Source organism: Halichoerus grypus, chromosome 8 (genome assembly GCF_964656455.1).
Source record: "Halichoerus grypus chromosome 8, mHalGry1.hap1.1, whole genome shotgun sequence".
Lineage (NCBI taxonomy): Eukaryota > Metazoa > Chordata > Mammalia > Carnivora > Phocidae > Halichoerus > Halichoerus grypus.
The window spans coordinates 68,597,453-68,622,592 of record NC_135719.1 but is presented as its reverse complement, the minus strand read 5'-3'; the positions used below and the strand labels follow the sequence as shown (position 1 = coordinate 68,622,592).

Genomic DNA, 25,140 nt, shown 5'->3' with positions numbered 1-25,140 from the left:
ACTTATACTGGGGCGCCTGGGTGGCTCAGTTGGTTAAGCGACTGCCTTCGGCTCAGGTCATGATCCTGGAGTCCCAGGATCGAGTCCCACATCGGGCTCCCGGCTCGGCAGGAAGCCTGCTTCTCCCTTTCCCACTCCTCCTGCTTGTGTTCCCTCTCTCGCTGTCTCTCTGTCAAATAAATAAATAAATAAAATCTTTAAAAAAAAAAATAAATAAACCTACTTATTGGTAAGTCTCTATAAACATCCATATATTACCTTAGGATAAATTATTTTAAGTAGAAATGCCAGGTTGAATAAGATGCACATTTAAATATTTTTCATATTTTTAATGGAAAAAATAAGTGCATTTATTGCATTTTTATTAAATGTTTCTCATAAGAATTTATGGTAAATACTTTATAATACTAAAGGTTACATGTAACATATGTACATGTTAAAGAATAACAGTAAAATGAAGACCAGTATATCCACCATCAACTTAAGAAATAAAGGCTAACTTTTAAATATTAAAAAAATAATAATGGGGGGCACCTGGGCGGCTCAGCCAGTGGAGCAAAGTGTGTGGCTCTTGTTCTCGGGGTTGTGGGCTCGAGCCCCCATGTTGGGTGTAGAGATTACTTAAAAATAAAATCTTAAGGGTCTCCTGGGTGGCTCAGTTAAACAGCCAACTCTTGATTTTGGCTCAGGTCATGATTCCAGGTCCTGGGATTGAGCCCCATGTCATTGGGCTCAAACACGGCAGGAGTTTGCTTGAGGATTCTTTCTTTCCCTCTGCCCTGCCCCCCTCCCCCCTGCTTGTGCTCTCTCTCAAATAAATAAATCTTAAAAAAAATAAAATCTTTAATAATAATAATAACAATAACAATAATAATAATGTGACCAACATATTTCTCTGGTAGTTTTCATTTTAATTACTGAGTTTGGTGCTTTCCCTAACTTTTGATGAGGGTATTAGTTCTCTGCATTTTTTAAGGCTTTTGGATTCATGCTTCATTGCAGGGATGGCAAAGTAGCATTTGTATCTCAGGAATGTGAAAGCTGACAACCCTATAACTTGTTTTTCCATCTATCTTATATATTTAAACATATGTAAAGGATTTAATGTCATCCAAACTTGTCGTGATTGCCTCATTCCAAAGTGGCTGTGTGATCATTGTTTCTTTTACTCAACCATAAAATGACATATAAATGGTGCTCTTTTTTTTTTAAAAAGATTCTAAGTAATCTCTACACCCAATGTGGGGTCAAACTTACAACCCCAAGATCAAGAGTCGCATGCTCTACTGACTGAGCCAGCTAGGCGCCCCTAAATAGTGATCATTTTAATAGTAACCTAAGATCAAGCTTGCCACATTTATTTTTTAATTTAGTATATATATATATTTAAAGATTTTATTTATTCATTTGAGAGAGAGAGTGAGAGAGCACACGTTAGGGGAGTGGCAGAGGGAGAAGAAGAAGCAGGCTCCCCACCGAACAGGGAGCCCAACGCAGGTGTACAGTGGCATTAAATGCATTCACATTGTTGTGCAGCCATCACCACCATCCATCTACAGCACTTTTTCATCTTACAACACTGAAAATCTGTATCTATTAAACTTTTTTTTTTTTTTTAAGATTTTGTTTATTTGACAGAGAGAGACACAGCGAGAGAGGGAACACAAGCAGGGGGAGGGGGAGAGGGAGAAGCAGGCTTCCCGCCGAGCAGGGAGCCCAATGTGGGGCTCCATCCCAGGACCCTGGGATCATGACCCGAGCCAAAGGCAGACGCTTAACGACTGAGCCACCCAGGTGCCACCTGTATCTATTAAACCTTAACTCCTCATTTACCCCTCTCTCTAGCCCTTGGCAGCCACCATTCTACTTTCTGTCTCTGTGAATTTGAATACTCTCAGTACCTCATATAGGTGGAATCATACAGTATTTGTACTTTTATGATTGGCTTATTTTACTGGCATAATGTTCTCAAGGTTCATCATATTATAGCATGTGCGAGAATTTCCTTGATCTGTGATTTCTTACTTAACGCTCGTGTTTCAGGTTCCTTATACAGAGCCTTAACTTACCTAGATGAAATTCTCCTCAAATTTGTTTTCCTAAGGAGTGAATGGAGTGCTCCCTAAAAAGCTGAAAAACTGGTACCTACTGATGATCATAGTAGCAGCATCCACAATAGCCAAAAAGTGGAAATAATCCACATGTCCATCAACAGATGAATGAATAAAGAAAATGTGGTATATTTATACAATGAAATATTTTTTTTAAAGATTTTATTTATTTATTTGACAGAGAGAGAGTCAGCGAGAGCAGGAACACAAGCAGGGGGAGTGGGAGAGGGAGAAGCAGGCCTCCCACGGAGCAGGGAGCCCGATGCGGGGCTCGATCCCAGGACCCTGGGATCATGACCTGAGCCAAAGGCAGACACTTAACGACTGAGCCAACCAGGCACCCCTATTTATACAATGAAATATTATTTGGCCTTAAAAAGGAAGGAAATTCTGGCACATGCTATAACATGGGTGAAAACATTCATTAGGGAGTGGGGAAGGGAGGATGAGGCACCAATATTTAATGGGTACAGCATTTTAGTTTGGGATGCTGTAGAGTTCTGGAGATGGATGGTGATGATGGTTGCACAACAATGTGAATGTACTTAATGGCACTAAATTATATACATAAAAATGGGTAAGATGGTCAGTTTTATATATATCACAATTTTGAAATTTAAAAATCCTTACATACACAAAAAGCTATTTTGATTACATTACTTTAGCTGTCCACAGAAATAACTTCACAGAACAATGATTAAATACTGTACTTTTGGATTTTTAAAAAACGGTTTATTTATTTGAGAGAGAGAAAGAGAGAGCCTGTGCAAGAGGGGGAAGGGTTAGAAGGAGAGAGAGAAAGAAAATTTAAAGCAAACTCTGCACTGAGCATGGAACCTGATGTGGGGCTCAGTCTCACAACCCGGACATCATGACCTGAGCCAAAACGAAGAGTTTAATGCTTAACTGACTGAGCCACCCAGGCCCCCATATTTTTTGATTTTTAAACAAAGTTAGTATAAGAAATAGTAATCTGAAGATAATTTCTACATGTTTATGAGAATCACATAGTTCAATTTATGACTGTTGATGACAATGTCCATTGTTTGTGAAATGCCCCAATGATACATTCTCTCTTGACTTTAGTTCTAGGATATTTTGCTTTCATGGTGCATTCCTGCTTGCTCTCTTTATGAGATAAGATATCTACCTTTCCCCTTTGGCTATTAGGAACTGAGAATCACCTTGTATGATGATTTGTGGTGTATTAGCTGTATTCCCTGAAGAATCATTAACCATCATTAAATAAATAATTCCTGTTTCTACTCCCTATGAACACTATGAGTGAAGCAGCTTGGTTACAATTCAGTGTCTGCAATCCAGACTGCTGGCCTTTGTGACTTTAAACCATGTTTCTAATTCCAAAATGTCTTAATAGCATGTCTGTTCCTATCATCTATCACGCAGATTCTTGTTGTATTCCATTTCTGGAAAATAATTCTCATATTTTTAAAGTTCCTCTAAGGCCTCTCCAAATGCATATCATATATGCCATACTGCTTATGTTTTAAATCCGATCATCTCAAACATATCTTCCAAATTTGGTTTAGAGGTATCCATAGATATTTTTCTAGTGCAATATTAGACAAAACCAAAAACTTTATTCATATGGACAGTGCTCTCCACACATACATCATAGCCCTAGTATTTTTGTCACTTGGTTTCCAAATTTTGGCACTAACTTTTAACTATCTTTTTTTCTTCCTTCAAATACCCAATCAGCTGTCAAAATCTGTAGTTTCGGTCTTCACAATTATTTTACATATGATCCTTCCTTTGTAATCTCAGTGTTACACTCTCCCATCTTCTTTCTTCAGGACTTTGCAGTTACCCCCTACCTGGAGTCTGTCTATTTGGGCTGCTAAAATAAAACATCACAGACTGGGTTGTAAACAACAGTTTATTTCTCACAGTTTATTTCTCACAGCTCTGGAGGCTGGAATTCTAAGATCAGGGAGCCAGAGTGATTTGATTCTGCTGAAGCCCTCCTCCAGGTTGCAGATTGCTGATTTCTCACTGTGTCCCCACATGGTGGAAGGGGCGAGGGATCTCTCTAGGGTCTCTTTTATAAAGGCACTAATTCTGTTCACAAGGGCAGAGCCCATCTCTAAATACCATCACAATGAGTATTAGGATTTCAACATATAAGTTTTGTGGGGACACATTCGGACCATAGTACTAGATTATCCCAATATCATTCCAACCGGAGTCTCTGCCATACCTGTCCTCTGTCCAGTTGGTTCCCTATGCTGTTGCCAGGTCTATCTTCACTCTTGGCATTTATACAGGCCTTCCAAAATGTGGCTCAAACTAAAGGTCTGGTACAATTACCACTATTCCTCTAGGCATACCCTAGGCCTAGACAAACTGAAGTACTCACTGTCTCCTCATCATGTCCTGCATTTTCGCACCTTAATGCTTTGATTCATGTTAGGTCCTGGTGGAAAGTGCTTCTCCCTACCCCATCCCCAATCTCTGCCACTCAAAAATACTATCCATCTACTATATGCCACCTCCTTAAACTTTTCCTGATTCTATAGATGTGATCTGTCCTGGGTAAACCTCCTCTGGCCTTTTATATCTTGTTGTCTCTTGTGCCAAATGGCATATTGGTCTTATATTAAACTTAATGTATTTCTCTCTTCTACATAAGCTTCTAAGATAATGAACCATGGTTCTTTAGCTACTTATGTTTCTTTATATTTTCTGCTTAGATCAATGTCTTGCTTTCCAAATGTACACAAAAAGTATTTTAATGAATTGAAATTGGCGTAACTTCAATATTGGCAACATATCCCAAGAAAATAACTCGAAGATGTGTTTAAAAGGGTGCTATTTGTACAAAAAATGTTTTTTTCAGAACAGCAATATGTTTACTCAGAATGTTTATTCAAAAATGTTTATTCAGAACATTCCGAACATAAGTAATCCAAAAGTTCAACAATAACAGAATGGTTAGATAAATTAAGGGCAGGACCCGAATCTAATTCTTCTCCTGTGACTGCCCATAGGGAGTATTTACAGTTTATTAAATGAACGGTATAACATGACAACGGATTTTTTTTTTTTTTTTTTAAGGTTTATTTAACAGAGAGACAGCGAGAAAGGGAACACAAGGGCCGGGGGGGAAGAGGGAGAAGCAGGCTTCCCGCTGAGCGGGGAGCCGGAATCGGGGCTCGATCCCAGCACTCTGGGATCATGACCTGAGCCGAAGGCAGACGCTTAACGACTGAGCCACCCAGGCGCCCAGGCAACGGGATATTATATAGCCAAGTGCGTAAGAAATAAGGTTTAGGAAAAAATAACTTTACAAAACATACGTACTATATCTATTAAAAACCTATGGAAACACGTAACGTGTTAATAATCAGAAGGGCCGAGAGAAAGCCGGCTCTCACATCTGAACAGGAATTTAAATGGCGTCCTCATACATACTTTGATTCTCACAAGCCTGTGAAGTACGCACGCGAGACATCATTAGCTCCGTTTTATAGGTAAGAAACTGACCCACTGGGGTCAGCAATGATTGACTAAGGCGGAGCCAGGACTCCGCCTCCCGGACCTGGGTTCTTTCCCCGCCACTCCTCGGCAACCTTGATTGGTGCTGGTGGTCTCGGTTTCCTTTATTTCACCCTCATTTCTTTTTCCACCCCACCCCAGAGACGCGGGCGGCAGGCGGGTGGCAGGTGCCCGACGAGGTGCAGGTGCGGCGGCGGCGGCGGCCGAGCTGAGCTTTAGGCCCCTGCGACCATAGAGTCCGGAAGTGCGGCCAGAGCAGCTCCCGGGGGCGCCGCACGGGCCGAGCCCGGGACAGCGAGGGCAGCGCCCGGGCGGGCCGAATGGCCGCAGTGCTGGTCATCAGGGTGGTCGTGGGGCTGGCGGCAGCGGCGCTGGCGGCCGTGCTCCTGGAGCACTATGGCCTGGCCGGTCAGCCCTCGCCGCTGCCCCAGCCCCGCGCCTCCCGGAGCCCACACCCCGCGCCGGGCCCCGGAGCCAGCAACATCTTCTGGGGGCTGCAGGTGACGCAGCGGGAGCAGGGTTTGGGGTGGGTGCAGAGGCGTCACTACGCGGCGAGACGCGGGCAGTTTCCGCCGGGGTGCGATCGCCGCGGACCCAAACTCCCGGCTGGGGGCTCTGTCCTTTCCTTGGGGGGAAGGGGGGGTTCGTTCTTGCACTGCATCCTTGCCATTTCCTTCCGCCTCGAGAGAGCTGCCTGGTCGCCTGCTGTCCGTGCTGCCTCTTCCTGACTCAGATATCTCTGTTTAATACCTGCTTTCGGCAGATATCCGACATTCACCTGAGCAGGTTTCGTGATCCAGGCAGAGCTGTAGACTTAGAGAAGTTCTGTTCAGAAACTATTGGCATCATTCAACCAGCTCTCGTCCTGGCAACAGGTAGGGAGGGTTGCCGTGCTGTCGCGTTGTTCTGTGGTCCGGATGGTAGAATGCTAGCCAGGGCTGCAGCTTTTCACTTCGGGCATGTTGGGAACACTATAGCCCCAGCTCCAGGTGAGTCCTCCTCTAGAGAAGATGGGACATTGTAATTTCCTTTGCCTATGGATAATTGAGTCAAGATCCAAGCTAAATGACTTGCCATAGCAAGGTTTTGTCAAAGCAGTAGAAGCAAGGCTCATGATTCTCATTAGTATACATACCGTCTGCTATGTTTGTATTCGTTCGTCGTTGTTATAGTTCTGATTTGAGAGAGAATTAGGGAAAGCCCTTTAACCACAAATGAAGTTTTTTTCTTAATTCCTACCTACCTTCCTTCCTAACTTCCTTCCTTTTTCTCTTTTTCTTTTCTTTTTTCTTTCTCTTTCTTTCTTTTTTTCTCTTTTTCTTTCTTTCTTTCTTTCTTTCTTTCTTTCTTTCTTTCTTTCTTTCTTTCTTTCTTTCTTTCTTTTTCTTTCTTTCTTTTTCTTTCTTCTTTTCTTTCTTTCCTCTCTTTGAGGGGGGAGGGGCAGAGGGAGAGAGAATTTCAAGCAGAGCATCGTGACCTGAGCCGAAACCAAGAGTGGGAGGCTTAACCAACTGAGCCACCCAGGTGCCCCCAAAGTTATCTTTTTTTTTAAAACTAACTCCCCCCCCCCCTTTTTTTAAACAGCATTAGTCAATCTTATGTTGTCAATTGTTTGAGGTTTAAAGTGACTTAGGACACTTTTCTTCATCTTTTGGTACTTGTGTGACTTGGGTTCTCTAGAGTCTTCAAACTTCTATTTGCTCCCTAAATGCATTGTAGAAAAAGTAAAGGAGCATCTGCCATGTTTATTGGGGGATTCATATCCTACCCACCTTACTGAAACACCTCTGCTGATATGATGGATTATCAGTCCTTATGTTATGGAAAACCTCCATTTCAACTTTCCGTTTAGTTTTCCAGAAATTTTGGTATTTCATTGACCAACCACACCTTCTAGATTACTTCTTGCTGTAGAAATAACACTTGGCCAGATTACATAACCTGATTTTGGGTGTGGAAAATATGGTTGTCATAGATATCAGGCATCTGCCCAGAGTGTTGGAATTTCTTATAGTTTGCATTTTTGTCAGAGTTTCACGATGCGTTTTGTACTGCTCTCTTTAAAAATAATTTTTTTCAGAACCCATTTCTAATACCACGGGAAGTTAAATAGGTACTTGCTAACCTATAAGAAAGTCTCTGCCAAGAAAATCTCATTTTATAGGGCTTGCTCTGGACATAGATGGACTTACAAGTTGTTATGCTTGTACATGTTGAGTACTTAAGTATCTTTGTTCCTTTGATGTGCATTTAAAAACATTTTTAACCCCCTTGGGTTTATTTTGCATTGTGATTCAAGTCTTATGTAAATCTACAGGAGACCTGACTGATGCCAAAACAAAGGAACACTTGGGATCCAGGCAGCATGAGGTAGAATGGCAAACTTACCAGGGTATTCTGAAGAAGACAAGGGTCATGGAAAAAACAAAGTGGCTCGATGTTAAAGGAAATCATGGTAAGAGTCAAGACCCACATATAATTAAAACTAGATTTTTTTCCCTTCAAGAGCCTAGATTCTCCAATTTAGAATATAAAATTATAAAATGGGAACATTGTAACATAGTTTTAGTTAGACTGAAGGCCACAACTCTGAAATACAACTATATTATGTGATTTTAAAGCTTCAGATATCACTTTAAGCCTTTGAGGGGAAAGTTGGGATGGTCATTTCTTCTTTACATGAAGAAAAGCTTCTAGCAAAACCTATGTAGGACAGTGTTTAAAAATATAACCATTTTGGGCGCCTTGCTGGCTCAGTTGGTAGAGCATGCAACCCTGATCTAGAGTCATGAGTTCAAGCCCCACATTGGGTGTGGAGCCTACAATCAATCAGTCCATACGTATATACATTCACACCGCATACATAAATACATATATATAGATCGATAGATATACATTTTGCTAATAGAAGCCACCACCCATAAGTCTATATACTGTATGATTCCATTTATATGACATTCAAGAAAAGGCAGAACTGTAAAGAACAGATTGTGGTTGCCAAGGGTTGAGGGTGGGGGGATAGGCCGACTACAAAGAGGCATCATGGGAGAACTTTGGGATGATGGAACTGTTCTGTATCTCCATTGCAGTGGATACATGACTGTGCATTTGTCAAAACCCAAAGAACTATACATTACAGTGAATGAATTTTACTGTGTATACATTAAAAAATTAAAATTGCAAATAAATCTCTATGTATGAGGGGAGAAATGGATAATCCCTTCACATTTTTTACATTATTATTGTCTTGTTAGTAAGGAAATGAACTCTTCAGCAGTGTCCTAACAGGTTTGTTTTATAAAGGTTGACTTTCTTATTGGTTGTTAAGTACTTTGTCTGCTTCATTTGATTATTAATTGCTGCTGTATGCCTAATTATATATATTTTTAAAACTATCACTTTAAACAGATAATTCTGTCTGGTGAAATACACAGTTTTGGTTTGATCAGAAAATGCCCTTTTTATAAATAGTTCTTACAAAGCAGCTAGGAATTATTAATTGATGATGGGATATCTGGCTTACAGCTTTCTCTGGTATACCCTGTAAGTCTGATCCTGAACTTATGATGGTTCAACTTATGATGGTTTGACCAACGATTTTTTTTTTTAAGATTTTATTTTTTTGAGAGAGAGAGAGAGCAAGTGAGAGAGAGAGAGAGAGCATGAGCAGAGGGAGTGGCAGAGGGAGAAGGAGACTCCTTGCTGAGCAGGGAGCCCAATACAGGGCTCCATCCCGGGACTCTGGGATCATGACCTGAGCTGAAGGCAGTCGCTTAACCGACTGAGCCACCCAAGCGCCCCTTGACCTACGATTTTTTAACTTTACAGTGTATGAAAGTGATACACCTTCAATAGAAACTATATTTCGAATTTTGAATTTTTATCTTTTCCTGGGCTAACAATATGCAATATGAAACTCTGGTTATGCTGGACACAATCACCAGGGTAAAAAGCCATTAACCTTATAACTATTCTGTGCCCATGCTATCATTCTGTTTTTCACTCTCAGATATTCAACATGAGATATTCAACACTTTATTATAAAACAGGCCTTGTGTTAGATGATTTTGCCCAGCTATAGGCTAATGTAAGCATTCTGAGCATGTTTAAGGTAGGCGAGGCTAAGCTCTGATGTTCAGTAGGTTCAGTGTATGAAATGCATTTTCTATTTAAATATTTACCACTTAAAATGGATTTGTCTGGACATAACCCCATTGTAAGTTGAGGAAGATCTGAATTTACATTTCCCTTTTTTCCTGATCTTAATTAGTGGTACAGGTCAAATTCTTTTGCAATAAAAGCAAGTCTGTACATAATAAAAAAGTTTATTTTTTAACAGCATTAGTCAATCTACTGACTAAGCCAAACTACTGATTTATTTCAAGTAACAAATATCAGACTCTTGTGATGAGATCTTGTGAACAGAGCTTGTCCTTTGGAGGTCATGATAATCTAATTTGACTTGTATAAGCACAAATGCTTATAGTATGTGTGTGTGTATATATATATATATATATATATATATATGTTTATATATTGTGTTAAGATAGGAGGAAACTAATTTTTATTAAGATTTAACTATAACAGTGTAGTTCTCTTAGTAAGAGGATTGTATACACAATAAGTTCTTTTGGCTTAAATTGGACTTAACAGCTTATTCTCTGAAGTTATTAGAAATATAGTGGATTCTTGGAATTCCAAGCTGGTAAGTAATTTTAGTTATTGCAAGCAGGCAATCAAGCTCAATGAAATAATTTTATTTCCAGATAAGTGTTCTATGACATCTTTTACCTTACCCCTTACCATTATATAACTCCTTTCTTACTGAATCTCTTTAAGATTTAAGAAGAGAGGGTCTTAGGTCCTGTTATCAAAGTGATTAGCTGTTTAGAAACACTTGGCATGGATCCATGTATCAGTCATGATTAAAACAGCAGCAACAGTCCAGTCTTACAACGGCAAATTGATTTATTCTGAATAGTACATGATATCAAAGTATTTCTTATTCTCCAGTATATGGGGTACCTTAAATTAGTTTCCAGATAATCTGAATTCTGTTATCAAGTTTTAAAAACTATCAGGGTAATTTATTGGCATTCTGCCATTTAGAGTTGTTATTGAAAATATTGTCATTTTTCTTTAGTCATTAAGATGTTTGTATTTTTCTTTTTAATATAGATGATGTTTGCTCTTTTTTTTTCCCATGTGGTTTTTTTGTTTTTTGTTTTTTCCAAATTTTTATTTAAATTCTAGTTAACATATGGTGTAATACTGGTTTCAGGAGTAGAATTTAGTGATTCATTGCTCTTTTCTTTTTAATTAGATGCATTCAACATTCCAAGTCTGGAGAGTGTCGAGAATTATTACAGGTACTGTAGTGAACAGAATACAGACCATGAAGTAGTACAAGGGGAGTGCAGTCAAGTCAATGAATGGGTGAAAATATTTTTTAATAGAAGAACTTCTAGTAACTTAGAATTTTTGTGTATGTGTGTATGACAGATTCAGTTCCTTTCTTCCCCCAAGACTTTTTCTTTTTTTTTTTTTTTTAAATTTTATTTATTTTTGAGAGAGAGAGAATGATAGAGAGAGAAAGAATGAGAGGGGGGAGGGTCAGAGGGAGAAGCAGACTCCCCGCCGAGCAGAGAGCCCCACGTGAGACTCGATCCCGGGACTCCAGGATCATGACCTGAGCCGAAGGCAGTCGCTTAACCGACTGAGCCACCCAGGCGCCCCCCCCAAGACTTTTTCTTTCCTTTAATTCCTTTTATCTCATACACTTTATGCTTTTTATTGGCTAATGATACTTCAAATATTTCACACAAACTTTTTTTTTGCCATTGATACTTACCAGAAGTCATTTTTTTATTAGTCATTTTTTTTACTTGGATATAATTGACATATAACATATTCATTTTAGGTATACAACACAGTGATTCAAGAGTTGTATGTATTGTGAAATGGTAACCACAATAAGTCTAGTTAACACCCATCACCTTACATAATTAAAAAAATTTTTTTTCTTGTGATAAAAACTTTAAAAATCTACTCTCAGCAACTTTCAAATATATAATAGAGTGTGTTTGACTGTAGTCACCATGCTATACATCAGAAGTCACTTAGATTAGAGCTTGTTATGAGAGTACTGTAGATTTTAGGAATACTGAGAAACTGATGCTCTCAGCCTCTACAGTGGCTGAGGAGCCCAGTTGGTCACCCACTTTGTCACAGAAATATTAAAATTTTCTTTATATGCCATGAATGTGAAAAAGGCTATGACTATGAAAGGCTCTTTGCATTGGAAAACCAGTTCTCTAGTTTCAATGTGTTGGGATTCTTTTAGTTGCAATTTCACTTCCAGTTCTAGGATATTCCACAGCTTTGTCCTACATTGTCCATCACTCAAGTAGTGAGAATTTGTTGAGAGCCCATCGTTAGCTGGATAGCGTGAGAGATACAAGAGCTAATATTAAAAAATATGGCCTCTGCCTTCAAGGAAGTCCAGTTAAGAGAGATAAGAATTGTTTGGGAAACAATTAGAAAAGAACATGAAGGGATGACTGATGAAATGCTACATTATTTGGTAGACATGATAATCACTATGAGAAATCGGAAAGGGCAGAAGTCAGCATGGGCTGGACATAGAGGAGACTTTATCTTATTTTTGAGATATAATTTACATATAACATTGTATAAGATTAAGATGTACAACGTGTTCATGTGACACATATATATATTGCGATATGAGGACCACCATAGAGTTAGCTAGTACCTCGATCACTATCACATAATTATCATTTTCTTGTAGGAATAATTAAGATCTATCTCTTAGTGACTTTGAAGCTTATAAAACAGATTTGTTGATTATACTATGCTGTGCATTAGATCTTCTGAATTTATGTATCTACCTAGTTGCAAGTTAGGACTTAATAAAAGAAGTAAAACTTGTGTTCAGTCTTAAAAGAAGGGTTGCATTTGGAGAAGTAAGAAATTTTGAGGGGTATATTTTAGGCAAAACCACAGAATTTTAAAAGCTAGAATGAGCTTTTAGGGACAGTAAGGAAACTGGTATCACCAGAATAAAGGATCATTTTGAGGACTGGTATGACATTGGGTAGGTAGCTTAGAGCCAATTTATGGAGGTCTTAAGTGACAGGTGTAGAAATTTAGATGTGTTGTGTAATGGTTCATAATCCAGTATAGATTCCTAAGGAGACAAGTCAGATAATGAAATAATATTTTATAAAGGGCAATCACACAACAAAAAAGAGAAAAGATAGGGATAATAAGGAAAAAAGCAGGGAGATTGGAGTTTTGTAGAGCAAATAGGAGAGTCCTGTAATAGTCCAGTCATGATATGGAAGGACTTGAAATGAATAGGAGACATACCTGTCTAACAAAGTCCATAGATATGGGGACAGTGTCATCAGCTGGAGGGTGGCAGGTCAAACAGCATTGGTTAACATATAATTAGAGTCACTGTAACTTGGAGGATGAAGTTGTCCTTTGTTTTTATTATTTTTTTTTTTAATTTTTTTTTAAAGATTTTATTTATTTATTTGACAGAGAGAGACATAGCGAGAGAGGGAACACAAGCAGGGGGAGTGGGAGAGGGAGAAGCAGGCTCCCCGCAGAGCAGGGAGCCCGATGTGGGACTCGATCCCAGGACCCTGGGATCATAACCTGAGCCGAAGGCAGTCGCTTAACCAACTGAGCCACCCAGGCGCCCTGTCCTTTGTTTTTAATGTGAGAAAGGAAAAGGTCAGAGATGAAAATCTTTCCTTTTCTCTTATCTATTTGTATCTTTGATGGTGACTATGGAATGGAACTAGGAAACATTTTCAAAGAATTAACAGGACTTTGGGTCTGACTGGTTATCAGGAGGGTAAAGCTATTAGTCATTTGAAAGTTTCTTACCTTTATATTTTTGTTACTAACCACCTAAACTGTATCTGAATTTTTAATAAACAGCATTTTATTTTATTTTTTTTAAAGATTTTATTTATTTATTTGACAATGAGAGAGAGATAGCGAGAGCAGGAACATAAGCAGGGGGAGTGGGAGAGGGAGAAGCAGGCTTCCCGCCAAGCAGGGAGCCCAATGTGGGGCTTGATCCCAGGACCCTGGGATCGTGACCTGAGTTGAAGGCAGATGCTTAATGAGTGAGCCACCCAGGTGCCCCAATAAACAGCATTTTAATAAACAGCCAGAGATATGGACATTACAGAAAGATCAGCCTGAACGAGAAAGCTTAAAGCTAAATCTTGATCTTAAGAATGGCCCAGAGAGGGGTGCCTGGGTGGCTCAGGTGGCTCTACTGCTCCCCCTGCTTGTGCTCTCTCAGTCTCTCTGTCAAGTAAATAAATAAAATCTTAAAAGAAAAAAAAGATCCTAAAGAATAACTGAAAACAAATTAAGCAGGAAAAATATAAATAAAAATTTTAATGAGAGAAAAAAAACCTCAAAATAGAAAATTTTATTTTTTTAAAAGATTTTGTTATTTATTTATTTATTTATTTTAGAGAGAGAGAGTGTGTGCACACGTGAGCACATGCGAGTGGGGGAGGAGCAGAGGGAGAGGAATAAGCAGAATCCATGCTGAGTGCCAAGCCCAATGCAGGGCTGGATCCCATCACCCTGAGATCTTGACCTGAGCTGAAATCAAGAGTTGCTCACTTAACTGACTGAGCCACCCAGGTGCCCCCCAAAATAGAAAATTTAAAAATACTGGGAAGAGGGGCAATAGAACTAATTGACTTTTAATTATAATATCTGTGATAATGTGTTTATTTTATGATATATTTGATGGCTATCATGGCTTAAATATAGCTCCCTGATAGCACATTAGGTTTCAGGAGTTTATTTGTATTTTTCCATATGTGCCTTATCTATTTTCTTATAATGTCTTGACATTTGAGTAATATAGGTATGTCCCCAACCTATACCTTCCTTCACATTTATTCAACAAATACTAATGAGTTCCCACACTGTGTACTATGTTACCCCCCCTTTCCCCTGTTCTTCACTCTCCAACCTTATAGACACCTGAACACTGTTGATACTTAGGTAGTAAGGACTTTCATTACCGAATGTATACCCTGTATAGGTTACAGATATATTTTTAGGAACTGAAAAACATTTACTGACCCAGACCTGACATTTTTCTTGATGACTTCATCTTTGCAAGGCTTTATTGTGAGTTAAGCCTCTGTAGTCCTATTTTAAGATGTAAACACCTTTTTTTATCTCATTACACCAAGAGTTCTGCTAGGCACTTCATAGGTCCTCACTAAATTTTTCAATGATGGATAAGTACCATTTCACTGGATTCTGACTGATCTCTCTTTAAGTGTTCGGTGGACTGCCGAAAATAGCCGCCTCCTTCTCTGCTTTGCTTGGTGACCTTGTGTTTGGTTACTTATGAATTAGTTTGCCTGAATCCTTATAGAAAATGGGAAGAAAAATCTTTAAAATTTCTTTTCATCAGCTTATTGTGGATTAGTTTATGTATTTCTCTGTCAGATTAGGAAATTTTTTAAAGGGAGGCAAAATATAGTGTGATATACGGGGAGGAATTTAAACTCATTCTGTTTTTTTATGATTGCACTAAAACTTTCCTGTCTTATATTTTTTAGGAAATATTCTGCCGTACGTAGGGATGGCTCTTTCCATTATGTCCACAGTACTCCCTTTGGCAACTATTCTTTCATCTCTTTGGATGCCACCCCAAATCCAGGGCCTAAGAGACCCTATAATTTCTTTGGAATTTTAGATGAGGTACAGTAAAAATCTCACTTCCCTTTGTAGCTAACCTATTTTGTTTTTTCTTGGATAAATGTGGCTCACTTAAGGTTATCCTAGGTAAACTAGTTCTTATCTAGAAATTCTTGAGAAAAATTTTACTGTGGTTACAAGTATGGCTAGAAGAAATCACTGGCTACTTCAGCATTATCACTGCTGTCCATGTTCTGGTCCCCAAATCTCGTGAAGAAATACCTCACATTTTATATTTATTCAGTAAGCATTTATTAAATATACACTAAGTGCAACATGCACTTTGCAAGGTGCAGGGCATACAGCTTTTATACCATATGGTATATTCCTAAATCCCCATAGTTGCCATTTCTAACTAATGGACTATATTTATTTTAATAAGAGAAGGGCAACCACTGAAGTAAATAAATTTCTGTTAAGGCAAGTTAGGTGAAAACTGTTGCTGGATTAAAACTGTCTGGAAAGTCACATATGAGAACCTCTCATTATTTCTTAATACAACAGATGTCAGCTCACTAATGAGCACCTGCCTACATGCAAGACATATGTGCCTGCATGGAAGAATACACGAGCGACAAGATCAAGTCACTCACCTCTTAGGATATTTAATCTAGTGGAGGGGCATAAGACTAGTGCAGAAATAACTATAATAAAGGGCAGAATTTGCTAAGTGCTGAAAGAGATTCAAAGTGATATGAAGGTTCAGAAGACCTTGAAATCAAGTGAATAGAATGTTGTGAAATGCATTGTGTTATATTAGGCATTTATTTAATGAAGGTATATTTGGTTTCTTATCCTCCAACTGTCTTTAGACAGAGTTTATTAACTTATTATTTTAAAGCCTACTCTTTAGAGCAGTGTTTTTTAAGATACGATTCAAAGATCATCTTCATGAAAATCAGCTGGACTCTTGTAAAATGCAGATTCCCAGGCTTTCCCTGAGACTTATCAAATTAGAAACCCTGAGGGTATGGTCCAGGAATTCATTGCTATTAGCACTTTACAGATAATTAATGTATATTTATACATGTACAAGTTATTTTTTTTTTAAAGATTTTATTTATTTGAGAGAGAGCGAGAGAGAGAGGCAGAGCACGTGTGCATGTGTGCAGGCAGGGGGGAGGGGCAGAGGGAGAGGGAGAAGCAGGCTCTGCACCGAACAAGGAACCCCGACTTGGGGCTTGATCCCAGGACTCTGGGATCATGACCTGAGCAGAAGGCAGTTGCTTAACCGACTGAGGCACCCAGGCACCCCTGTACAAGTTATTTTTGAAATCAACTTTATGAGGGATGATTTACATACAATAAAATGCACTCATTTTAAGTGTTTGAAGAGTTTTGACAAAAAATATATATGCTGGTATAACTGTCACCACAATCAAGAGAGAACATTTCTATCATCCCAGAAAGTTCTCTTGTGTAGTCAGTCTTCACCCCAATCCTAGAGAACCACTGATGGGTTTTCTGTCAGTATAGATTAATTTTTTTTCTAGAATTTTATGTAAATGAAATCATACAGTATGTACTCTTGTGTCTGGCTTCTTTTGCTCAGTATATTTCTGTGATTTGTTTCTACAATTCATATTATTGTGTTTGAGTAATTCTTTCCTTTTTATCACTATATAGCATTCCATTGTTTGGATATACTGATGGTTTCTAGTTTTTGGCTATTCTGAGTTGAGCTGTTGTGAACATTCAGGTACAGGCTTTTTGTGGACATATGTACATCTTATTTCAGAAGTTTGGTTTCAAGTTCCTCTTTATTAATTGTAATGTAGTATACAGGGCTGAAGAGATTAATGGTTCTTATTTTCTATAAAGAACTTTGTTGTAAAAAGAGAAAGAAATTTATGTCATTTAAAGATTGTTCTCTATTTCTCAGTTTCCTTCTCTATCAAATGGGGATAATACTTGCCCTACTTAGCATAGAGTTATTTTTAGGACCAAATGAATTATAATGTATATGAAAACAGTTTGAAATTTATACAGGTCCATGCAGGTCATTAATTAGTAGGGTTTAGGCCTTAGACATAATATACTTATTATTATAAAACTTCAAGGCAGATGTTTAATCTGTAGATTTCAGCCTGAGCCCTAATGAAAGATCCTTCTGTTTTTCTGCCATTTCAGAAGCAGATGGAGGAACTTCTGTTACTGGCCAAGGAGAGTAGTCGGAGTAACCACAGTATTTGGTTTGGTCACTATACAACATCCACTATCCTTTCTCCATCACCTGGAATTCGGTCAATAATGAGGTGAGGCAGGATTCCAAAATCAAAATTAATTGCTTGTAATTCTTTTATGTTACTCTTGCTCTCCTGAAGAGATCTTTTTATTAGTTTGGCATTGCAAGTTATCTGTTCATTTATTCTGCTCGTTTTTCATCGATTAGTTCAGCTACAGCGTATTTGTGTGGGCACCTCCATACTCTCGGTGGACTGATGCCTGTTTTGCACACTCGTCACCTCCAGGGCACTTTGGAACTTGAGGTGGGAGACTGGAAGGATAACAGAAGGTAAGGGAACTACCCCACACAATAAAACTTATACGTGTAAGTTTCGCTAAAACAATGATAGTTTTCTTATTGCTACCATGGGTGATCCCAGTCAAGGAAAAACTTATGATCTCCCTAAGTTTTTAAAGTAATATAGATATTATGTGTGTCAGTGTGTAAAAACCTCGTTGCAACAGTTATGTTTGCCATCACTATGTTACATTGGATTTTCAAGATGCATCCATTAGGAAATAGATCTCAAACTCTAGGGTGCACAAGGATTGTGGAGGAGCTTATTAAAAATAACAGTTTGGAGGCCCTATCTCCAGAGAATTTGGTTGTGTTGGTCTGGTTTCGGACCTGCATGTTTTTTAAAGCCCACCAGGTGTTCTATGGACCACAGTTAGAGAAACATTAGAACTGGAACTGTATCACCCTCTGAATTTTATATCTACCTTTGTAGTTATTACTATGTTAGTGATTTCAGTTCTTCAAATACACGATAGTTGGTTTTATTAAGATTAAAGTCTTTCTATGCGAAAACACAGCCTGTTTATCAAAAGCATACAGTATAGTTAAATATATAGAGAAAAAAGAACTAAATACATATTTTGAGAATAACTGAGTACAGTAGCTTAAATATAGATGAGTATCATCTCATTGTTGAACTATTATCAATTACTATTTAATTTATTCAAACTCAGTTCTCTGAAGATGTTAGTTAGTAAATATTTTTTGAGCTGAATATGTTCTTTCTGTTTTTAACTACTTCCATTAATTAAAAGATAGCTTTACATCTTGGAAGGTACTTACTCATTTCAGTTGGCTCTGCTAGAAACTGTCTAAAAGCTATGCTTGAAGCCTGAAATTAGTTGGCAACTGTAGTTACTTTGAGCTAGACCTGTCTATTCATGACTGTGAGGTTGTGGGCTGGGCTGGGATTGCCTTTTACTAGATAGCCTTCCTAATCCTTGATCAGCTTCTTTATTTCTTATAAATGCTATAGTTACAAGTTAAGTGCTGTCATGAAACCATTTCCTCTTTTTCTCTTTCCGCCTGCTCTCCTGTTGTTCCACCCCTGGGGTTTTATCTGGAGTTTTACTGAAAGGACCTAACCTTTACCTGCCCTTTGAAACATTTAAGTTGTGTTAGGATAATAGAGGAGCTTTTAAAAGTGTATTAGTAATATTAGGCTAGGCTTTGTTGTGGATACAAATAAATCTGGAAAATATCAGTGGCTTAACACAACAGATGTTTATTTTTTCATTTATGTAAATCTGGTATGAGCCAGGACCTCTCTCTTCCATGGGGTGACTCAGGGATTCAGATTTCCTTCATCTCATAATGCCACTATCTCAACACCTCAATCCCAGGGCAGGGAAGAGAGCATGGAGAACTCATACCCACTCTTAAGTACTTTGGACCAGAAGTGTGATACATGTCACTTCTGTTTACAGCCCATTGACCAGAACTAGTCACATGGTCCCAACCTAATACCAGGGAGACTGGGAAATGCAGGGGAGCACGTGGAGTATTTGGTGAGCACTATTGTTTCTGCCATAGTTAATCATTTCTTTCCTCAGTTCAAAAAGTAGAAAATATAAAATTTTGGTTATTCTTTAATGAATATTTATACCTCTCACCATGCATTTAGAGAACCAAAATAAATTTTGTTAATTTCTCTGAAATTATAGGAATAAAGGTTTAAAAGAAGAATGAAAGATGTCTGATTGTGTTTATGTTAATATTAGCATTTTTGATGAGATGAGGAATATCAGGTATTAGGCTTATGATGAATGTCTTAGATTCAAAACAGTCTTAAAGTATAGAAACCAAACGAATTAATTTATCAAGCATTTATTTAAAAATGAAAGTGTGCATGCTATGTACCAGGCATTGTTCTAGGGCACAGTAAATTTATGTCTTCAGTAAGATTCCATTTGTGATAAACGTGAACTATAAAGCGGTAGAGGCAAGGGAAGAAGGACAGAGAAACAATATTATTTACTTTGTATAAATTCATGATCTCAGAAAGTATAGTTTTATATTTTTACATTTGTTCTGTGTATAACCTTCATACCCTCTTATAATATGAAGTGACTAAATTACCTTATTGTCTCTGGTCTCTAGGTACCGGATCTTTGCTTTTGATCATGACCTCTTTAGCTTTGCAGATTTGGTCTTTGGCGAGTGGCCTGTGGTTCTTATCACTAATCCTAAGTCACTCCTATATAGCTGTGCTAGACATGAACCACTAGAAAGACTTCTTCATTCAACACACATCAGGTATGTAGCAGTTTTTCGGAATTTCCTTTCAGTTTGATATTAGTGGAGAATAAGTCAATGTGACTATAATCCCATGTGAAAACTGTGAGATGCTGTACTTTAATTTTCCCAACAATCTAAACATTATATAAAGATAAAATGCTTACTGCTTTATTCCCATTCAGTTAAAAAATAATTTTTTTAAGCTGTTGAAATTTAAAAAATCTCCAGAAACCCATAACCCTACCACTGCAATTTTTGTGTATTTTATTTTCATGTTTTACATGCTATAATCCCCCTAACCCCAAATAGAGCTGTTACTGACATTTCTGATTTCCTTCTCAGGCATTCTCTTTGAGGCATGTTTTTATATAGTTGTAATGTTCTATTTTTTTTTTGGTCAGCAGTGAAGTGACTCTCAGGTTTTTTTTGATAGGAGCTGGATATCTGATTTAGACTTTATATTCTCTGAAAGGGCCTGGTAGCCTTAGCTCTGTTTGTGATACTGCGTCTTGTTGACAGTTGGGAAACAAATGAGTGGATGGTAGGATTAACATGAGATTAACAAAGTCTATTTTAATTCCTACTTTTTATCTCTCAACAGAGAGAATGTACCACAATTTATCTAACCATTTTCTTATCTTACCGGTGAACTCTTAAATTTTTTTCTAACTTGGGAATGAGCATCTGATGCATGTAGATTCTTTTTCCATTTGAATAATTTCTTTAGGTAAAGTTCTAAAGGTGTGAGTCTTGGTGAAAGAATATGAATTCCTTTATGACTGTTGATAAAGATTGCCCAATTACTTTTTTTTTTGTAACTAAAATCATTTTTCTTTTAAAAATATGCAGTAAAATATATGTAACATAAGATGTACCATTTTACCAGCTTTTAGGTATACAGTTCAGTTGCATTAAAGTATATTGATTTTGTGGTGCAACCATCACCACCATCCATCATCGGAATATTCATCTTCCAAGACTGAAACTCTGTACCCATCCAACAATAACTCCCTGATTTACCCTTTTCCCCAGCCCATGGCAGCCACCATTCTACTGGTCTCTCTCTTTGAATTTCACTACTCTAGGAACCTCATATAAGGAGACTCCTACAGTATTTGTCCTTTAACTGGCTGGCTTCTTTAACATAATATCCTCAAGGTTCCTCCATGTTGTAGAGTGTGTTAGAATTTCTTTGCTTTTTTAAGGTTGACTAATATTCCATTGTGTGTATATACAACATTTTGTTTATTCATCTGTCGATACTTTTGCTTCTACCTTTTGGCTATTGTGAATAATGCTACTATGAACGTGGGTATATTCTGTTCAAATCCCTGCTTTCAGCTTTCAGTTCTTGTGGGTATATATCTAGAAATGGAATTGCTGGATCCCATGGTAATTATATGTTTAATTTTTTGAGGAACCACCATACTGTTTTCCATAGCGGCTGTACCATTTTACATTACCACGAGCAGTGCATAAGGTACCCAATTACTTTTTAAAACAGATACTAATTTATAATGTTACCAGGCAAATGAGTACCAATTTCACAGCACTCTTATCATTTTTGGATATTGTACTTTTAAAAAGATGTACTAATTAATCTGGAAAAATGATATCGAGCTGTTCTATTTTTTTTTTTTTGGTCAGCAGTGAAGTGACTCTCAGGTTTTTTTTGATAGGAGCTGGATATCTGATTTAGACTTTATATTCTCTGAAAGGACCTGGTAGCCTTAGCTCTGTTTGTGATACTGCGTCTTGTTGACAGTTGGGAAACAAATGAGTGGATGGTAGGATTAACATGAGATTAACAAAGTAAGATGACTAACCAGTGTTCTTTTCCTATATGAAAAATCAGGACTTATCAGAAAGAACTTTGGATCTACTCTAGCTTTATTTGTCAAAAGAAAATTGATTTTCCTTTCTAAAAAGTACAAAAATAGTTTCTAATTTCTCACCAACTTAGGTTTGCTAAATTATATAACTCCAAAAGCCACCATTCAGAAAGAAACCAGATCATGAGTAGTGGTCATATAAACAGTTATACAGTGTGATGGTTCTGCCTACATTTATATTTTCTTTAGGTTATAATAGAGTTATTCTCCTTTCTAAAAACAGTGAAAATATCTAAAACCACATGCGTATGTATGTTCTCATTTTAGAGTCTTGGCCTTTTCCTTATCCTCCATTACTTCTGTCACAGTTAAGATTGATGGAGTTCATTTAGGGCAAGCTATTCATTTATCTGGTCCTATTTTCATACTGAAGTGGAACCCAAGAAACTACAGTAACAGAACACATAACATAGAAGTAACTGTCCAGGTAAGTTAGTAATTTTCAACTTGCTATATAAAGGATTTGGCTGTAACTACACTAAACTCTGTTGTGGGTTTTTTGTTTTTGTTTTTTTTTTTTTCAGTCAATTGATAGAGATGAAACTAAGCTAATTAAAAATTTGAGGGGCACCTGGGTGGCTCAGTCAGTTGAGCATCTAACTCTTGATTTCGGCTCAGGTCATGATCTCAGGGTTTTGTGTGATTGAGCCCCGTGTCAGATTCTGTGCTCCATGTGGAGTCTGCTTGTCCCTCTCCCTCTTTCTCTGCTCCTCCCCACCCCCTTCCCTGGCTCTCTCTCTCTCTCTCTCAAATAAATAAATAAAATCTTAAAAAAACAACAACAACAAAACTTGAATACACTGGATTTAGTATATTCAGGAAATGAGCACTCAGAGGAGTCATTCTGTTAGATAAAAAACTAGACTTCTCAGTGTGTAACTACTGGCCACAGTCCCCTCTTTTTGAGCCCCAGGGAATCATTCTTTTATTGTCTTTCAACTTTGGCTAGAGTCTTTTAATAATGGCAGCAAATTCCCCAACATACCCAAAGATAATAGAATAAGTCAGAAAATATGTATTTATGTACCCATGCCTTTGCTTGCTTTCTCAAGTACAGGAAAATTGTGTCACTATTTTGAAAGCTGTAGGATAGAGTATTTTCAAGGCATCCCAGAGAATTTTTTTGTTTGGGGAGTATGCATTGATAGCATATGTAGTAACAGTCTGCCTGCTATTCCAATTCAGCTTGGGGGCATTTAATTCACTAGCACCTGCCAGAGTAGCAAGTGTTCATTCATTACCAAAATAGGACACTTTCGTCAATATTGTGAAATTCTTTAGGAGATACTGTGCTCAGGAATTAGTTTCTGAAAAAAAAATCTATCGATTGCCACGACTTTATGATTTGATGACAGTTTTTAACTATTTCATCTTCTACTGTTAAGTCTTAAGTTTGAAGATTACCAAGTAATCCTTCAGAAAACACATGTAATTATTTTTATTATCTTGTGTGTGTGTGTGTGTGTGTGTGTGTGTGTGTGTGTGTGACAGAGAAGGATTTTGAGTAGGAAGGAGCTGTTTACTGAGCTCCTTCTAAGGAAATGCTAGTCACTTAGAATTTTTTACTTAATCCATATAACAATCCTTTATGGTAGGTAGTTTTATCCCCAGTTCATAGATGAGGAAGGAAGAAAAGGCACTTTGCAATGCCACCCATCTTTGAAGTGTTCTGCTTTGGAGGAAGAAGAAACTCGGGGAGGATGTGAAAGGAATTATGACTGGGGATGAACTCTTAATATCCCTTCTATCAGAAGTTGGATCATTGAAAGAAAACCTGAAGGTACAAGTGCACCTAGAATAAATTATTCCCTATCTTTACAGTTATGAGGAGGAAGTGGGAGCAATCATAGGACACCTGCTCGCTGTAGGAATGGGGAACTCCCAAATCCTTGGATTGCCTCAAAACCTCAGCTTCTATAATTTTATGAGGAAAAAAAAAAACTTAGCTCATGTTCCTTGAAACATTTCTGGCTGCTTCGTTAAATCCTAGTAAAAATGTGAAATCACATATACTTTTTACATGTTTAACATTTCTTATATTATTGAGGTATAATTTACATACCAAAAAACTCTACATATTTAAAGAGTATAATTCAGTGAATTTTGACATACATATATATCCTTGCCCATTACTACAATCAATACAGTCTATCACCTCAAAAGTTTTCTTGTGTTCTTTTGCAGCTGTCTTCCTTCTACCCTCATGTCCAGGAAACCACTGACCTGTTTTCTTCTATATATGTAAAACTTTAAAAGATTAGTCTACTGAACATTAAATAGGGAACTTGGTCCCTTCATTTGTCAATGGGAAAGTTCTATTCTTTTATTTTTATTTTTAAAGATTATGTATTTATTTATTTGAGGAGAGAGTGAGTGAGAGAGCACGAGCATGAGCAGGGGCAGAGGGAGAGGGAGAAGCAGACTCCCAGCTGAGCAGGGAGCCCGATGTCGGGCTCGATCCCAGGATCCTGGGATCATGACCTGAGCCGAAGGCAGATGCTTAACCAACTGAGCCACCCATGCGCCCCAAGTTCTATTCTTTTAAATACAGTATACTATAGATAAGTCTGAGAAAAATCTGTGAGAGACATTAATTTATTGTCTTATATTTTATCCGCTCACTATTTTTATTGAATGTCTATAGTTCTGAGCAGCCTAGTAGCAACTAGACCTTTAGATCAATTTTCAATGTGGTTCCTGAATTAGTAGCATCAGCATCACCCGGGAACTTGTTAGAAATGTAAACTGTCAGGTCCCATACCAAACTTCTGCATCAGAAACTCTGGAGTTGGGACCCAGCAATCTTGTTTCAACAGTCCATCCAGGTGGTTCTGATGTGCACTAAAGTTTGAGAACCAGAACTTTAGATTATTGTGCCTACTTTGCCAATTGAAAGAGCAGACTCCAGAAATCTCTATATCTCTATATCTATAAATTAAAGAAAAACTCTGCTTTAAAACAAGAACAAACAACTTAAAATAACATTTTGAGCAATAAAAGTCTGATAAAAACAAGTATAAATTCTTTTTTGTTATTTTTTACTTTTATGTGATGGGAAACTTTAAAATTATATGCAAGAGAT

The 25,140-nt window shown here is 37.8% G+C and overlaps 1 protein-coding gene across 9 annotated transcripts in view; it reads left to right on the top strand.

Annotated features, from left to right (window-relative positions):
• Positions 1-25,140, top strand: part of TMEM62 (transmembrane protein 62) — a 47,760-nt gene that overhangs the window by 9,104 nt on the left and 13,516 nt on the right. The window contains exons 1-11 of one of the 9 annotated variants that reach the window (XM_078079466.1): positions 5,706-6,130; positions 6,394-6,619; positions 7,948-8,085; positions 10,954-10,999; positions 15,266-15,407; positions 17,535-17,659; positions 17,797-17,919; positions 20,029-20,184; positions 21,584-21,646; positions 22,326-22,485; positions 23,743-23,838. In XM_078079466.1, the coding sequence (XP_077935592.1) occupies positions 5,951-6,130; positions 6,394-6,619; positions 7,948-8,085; positions 10,954-10,999; positions 15,266-15,407; positions 17,535-17,659; positions 17,797-17,919; positions 20,029-20,184; positions 21,584-21,646; positions 22,326-22,485; positions 23,743-23,838 (1,455 nt within the window). In that variant the 5' untranslated portion in view covers positions 5,706-5,950. Of the gene's footprint in view, positions 1-5,705; positions 6,131-6,393; positions 6,620-7,947; positions 8,086-10,953; positions 11,000-15,265; positions 15,408-17,534; positions 17,660-17,796; positions 17,920-20,028; positions 20,185-21,583; positions 21,647-22,325; positions 22,486-23,742; positions 23,839-25,140 lie in introns of those variants that run through there. The other 8 variants (XM_078079469.1, XM_078079471.1, XM_078079467.1 and 5 more) reach the window with 8 other exon arrangements.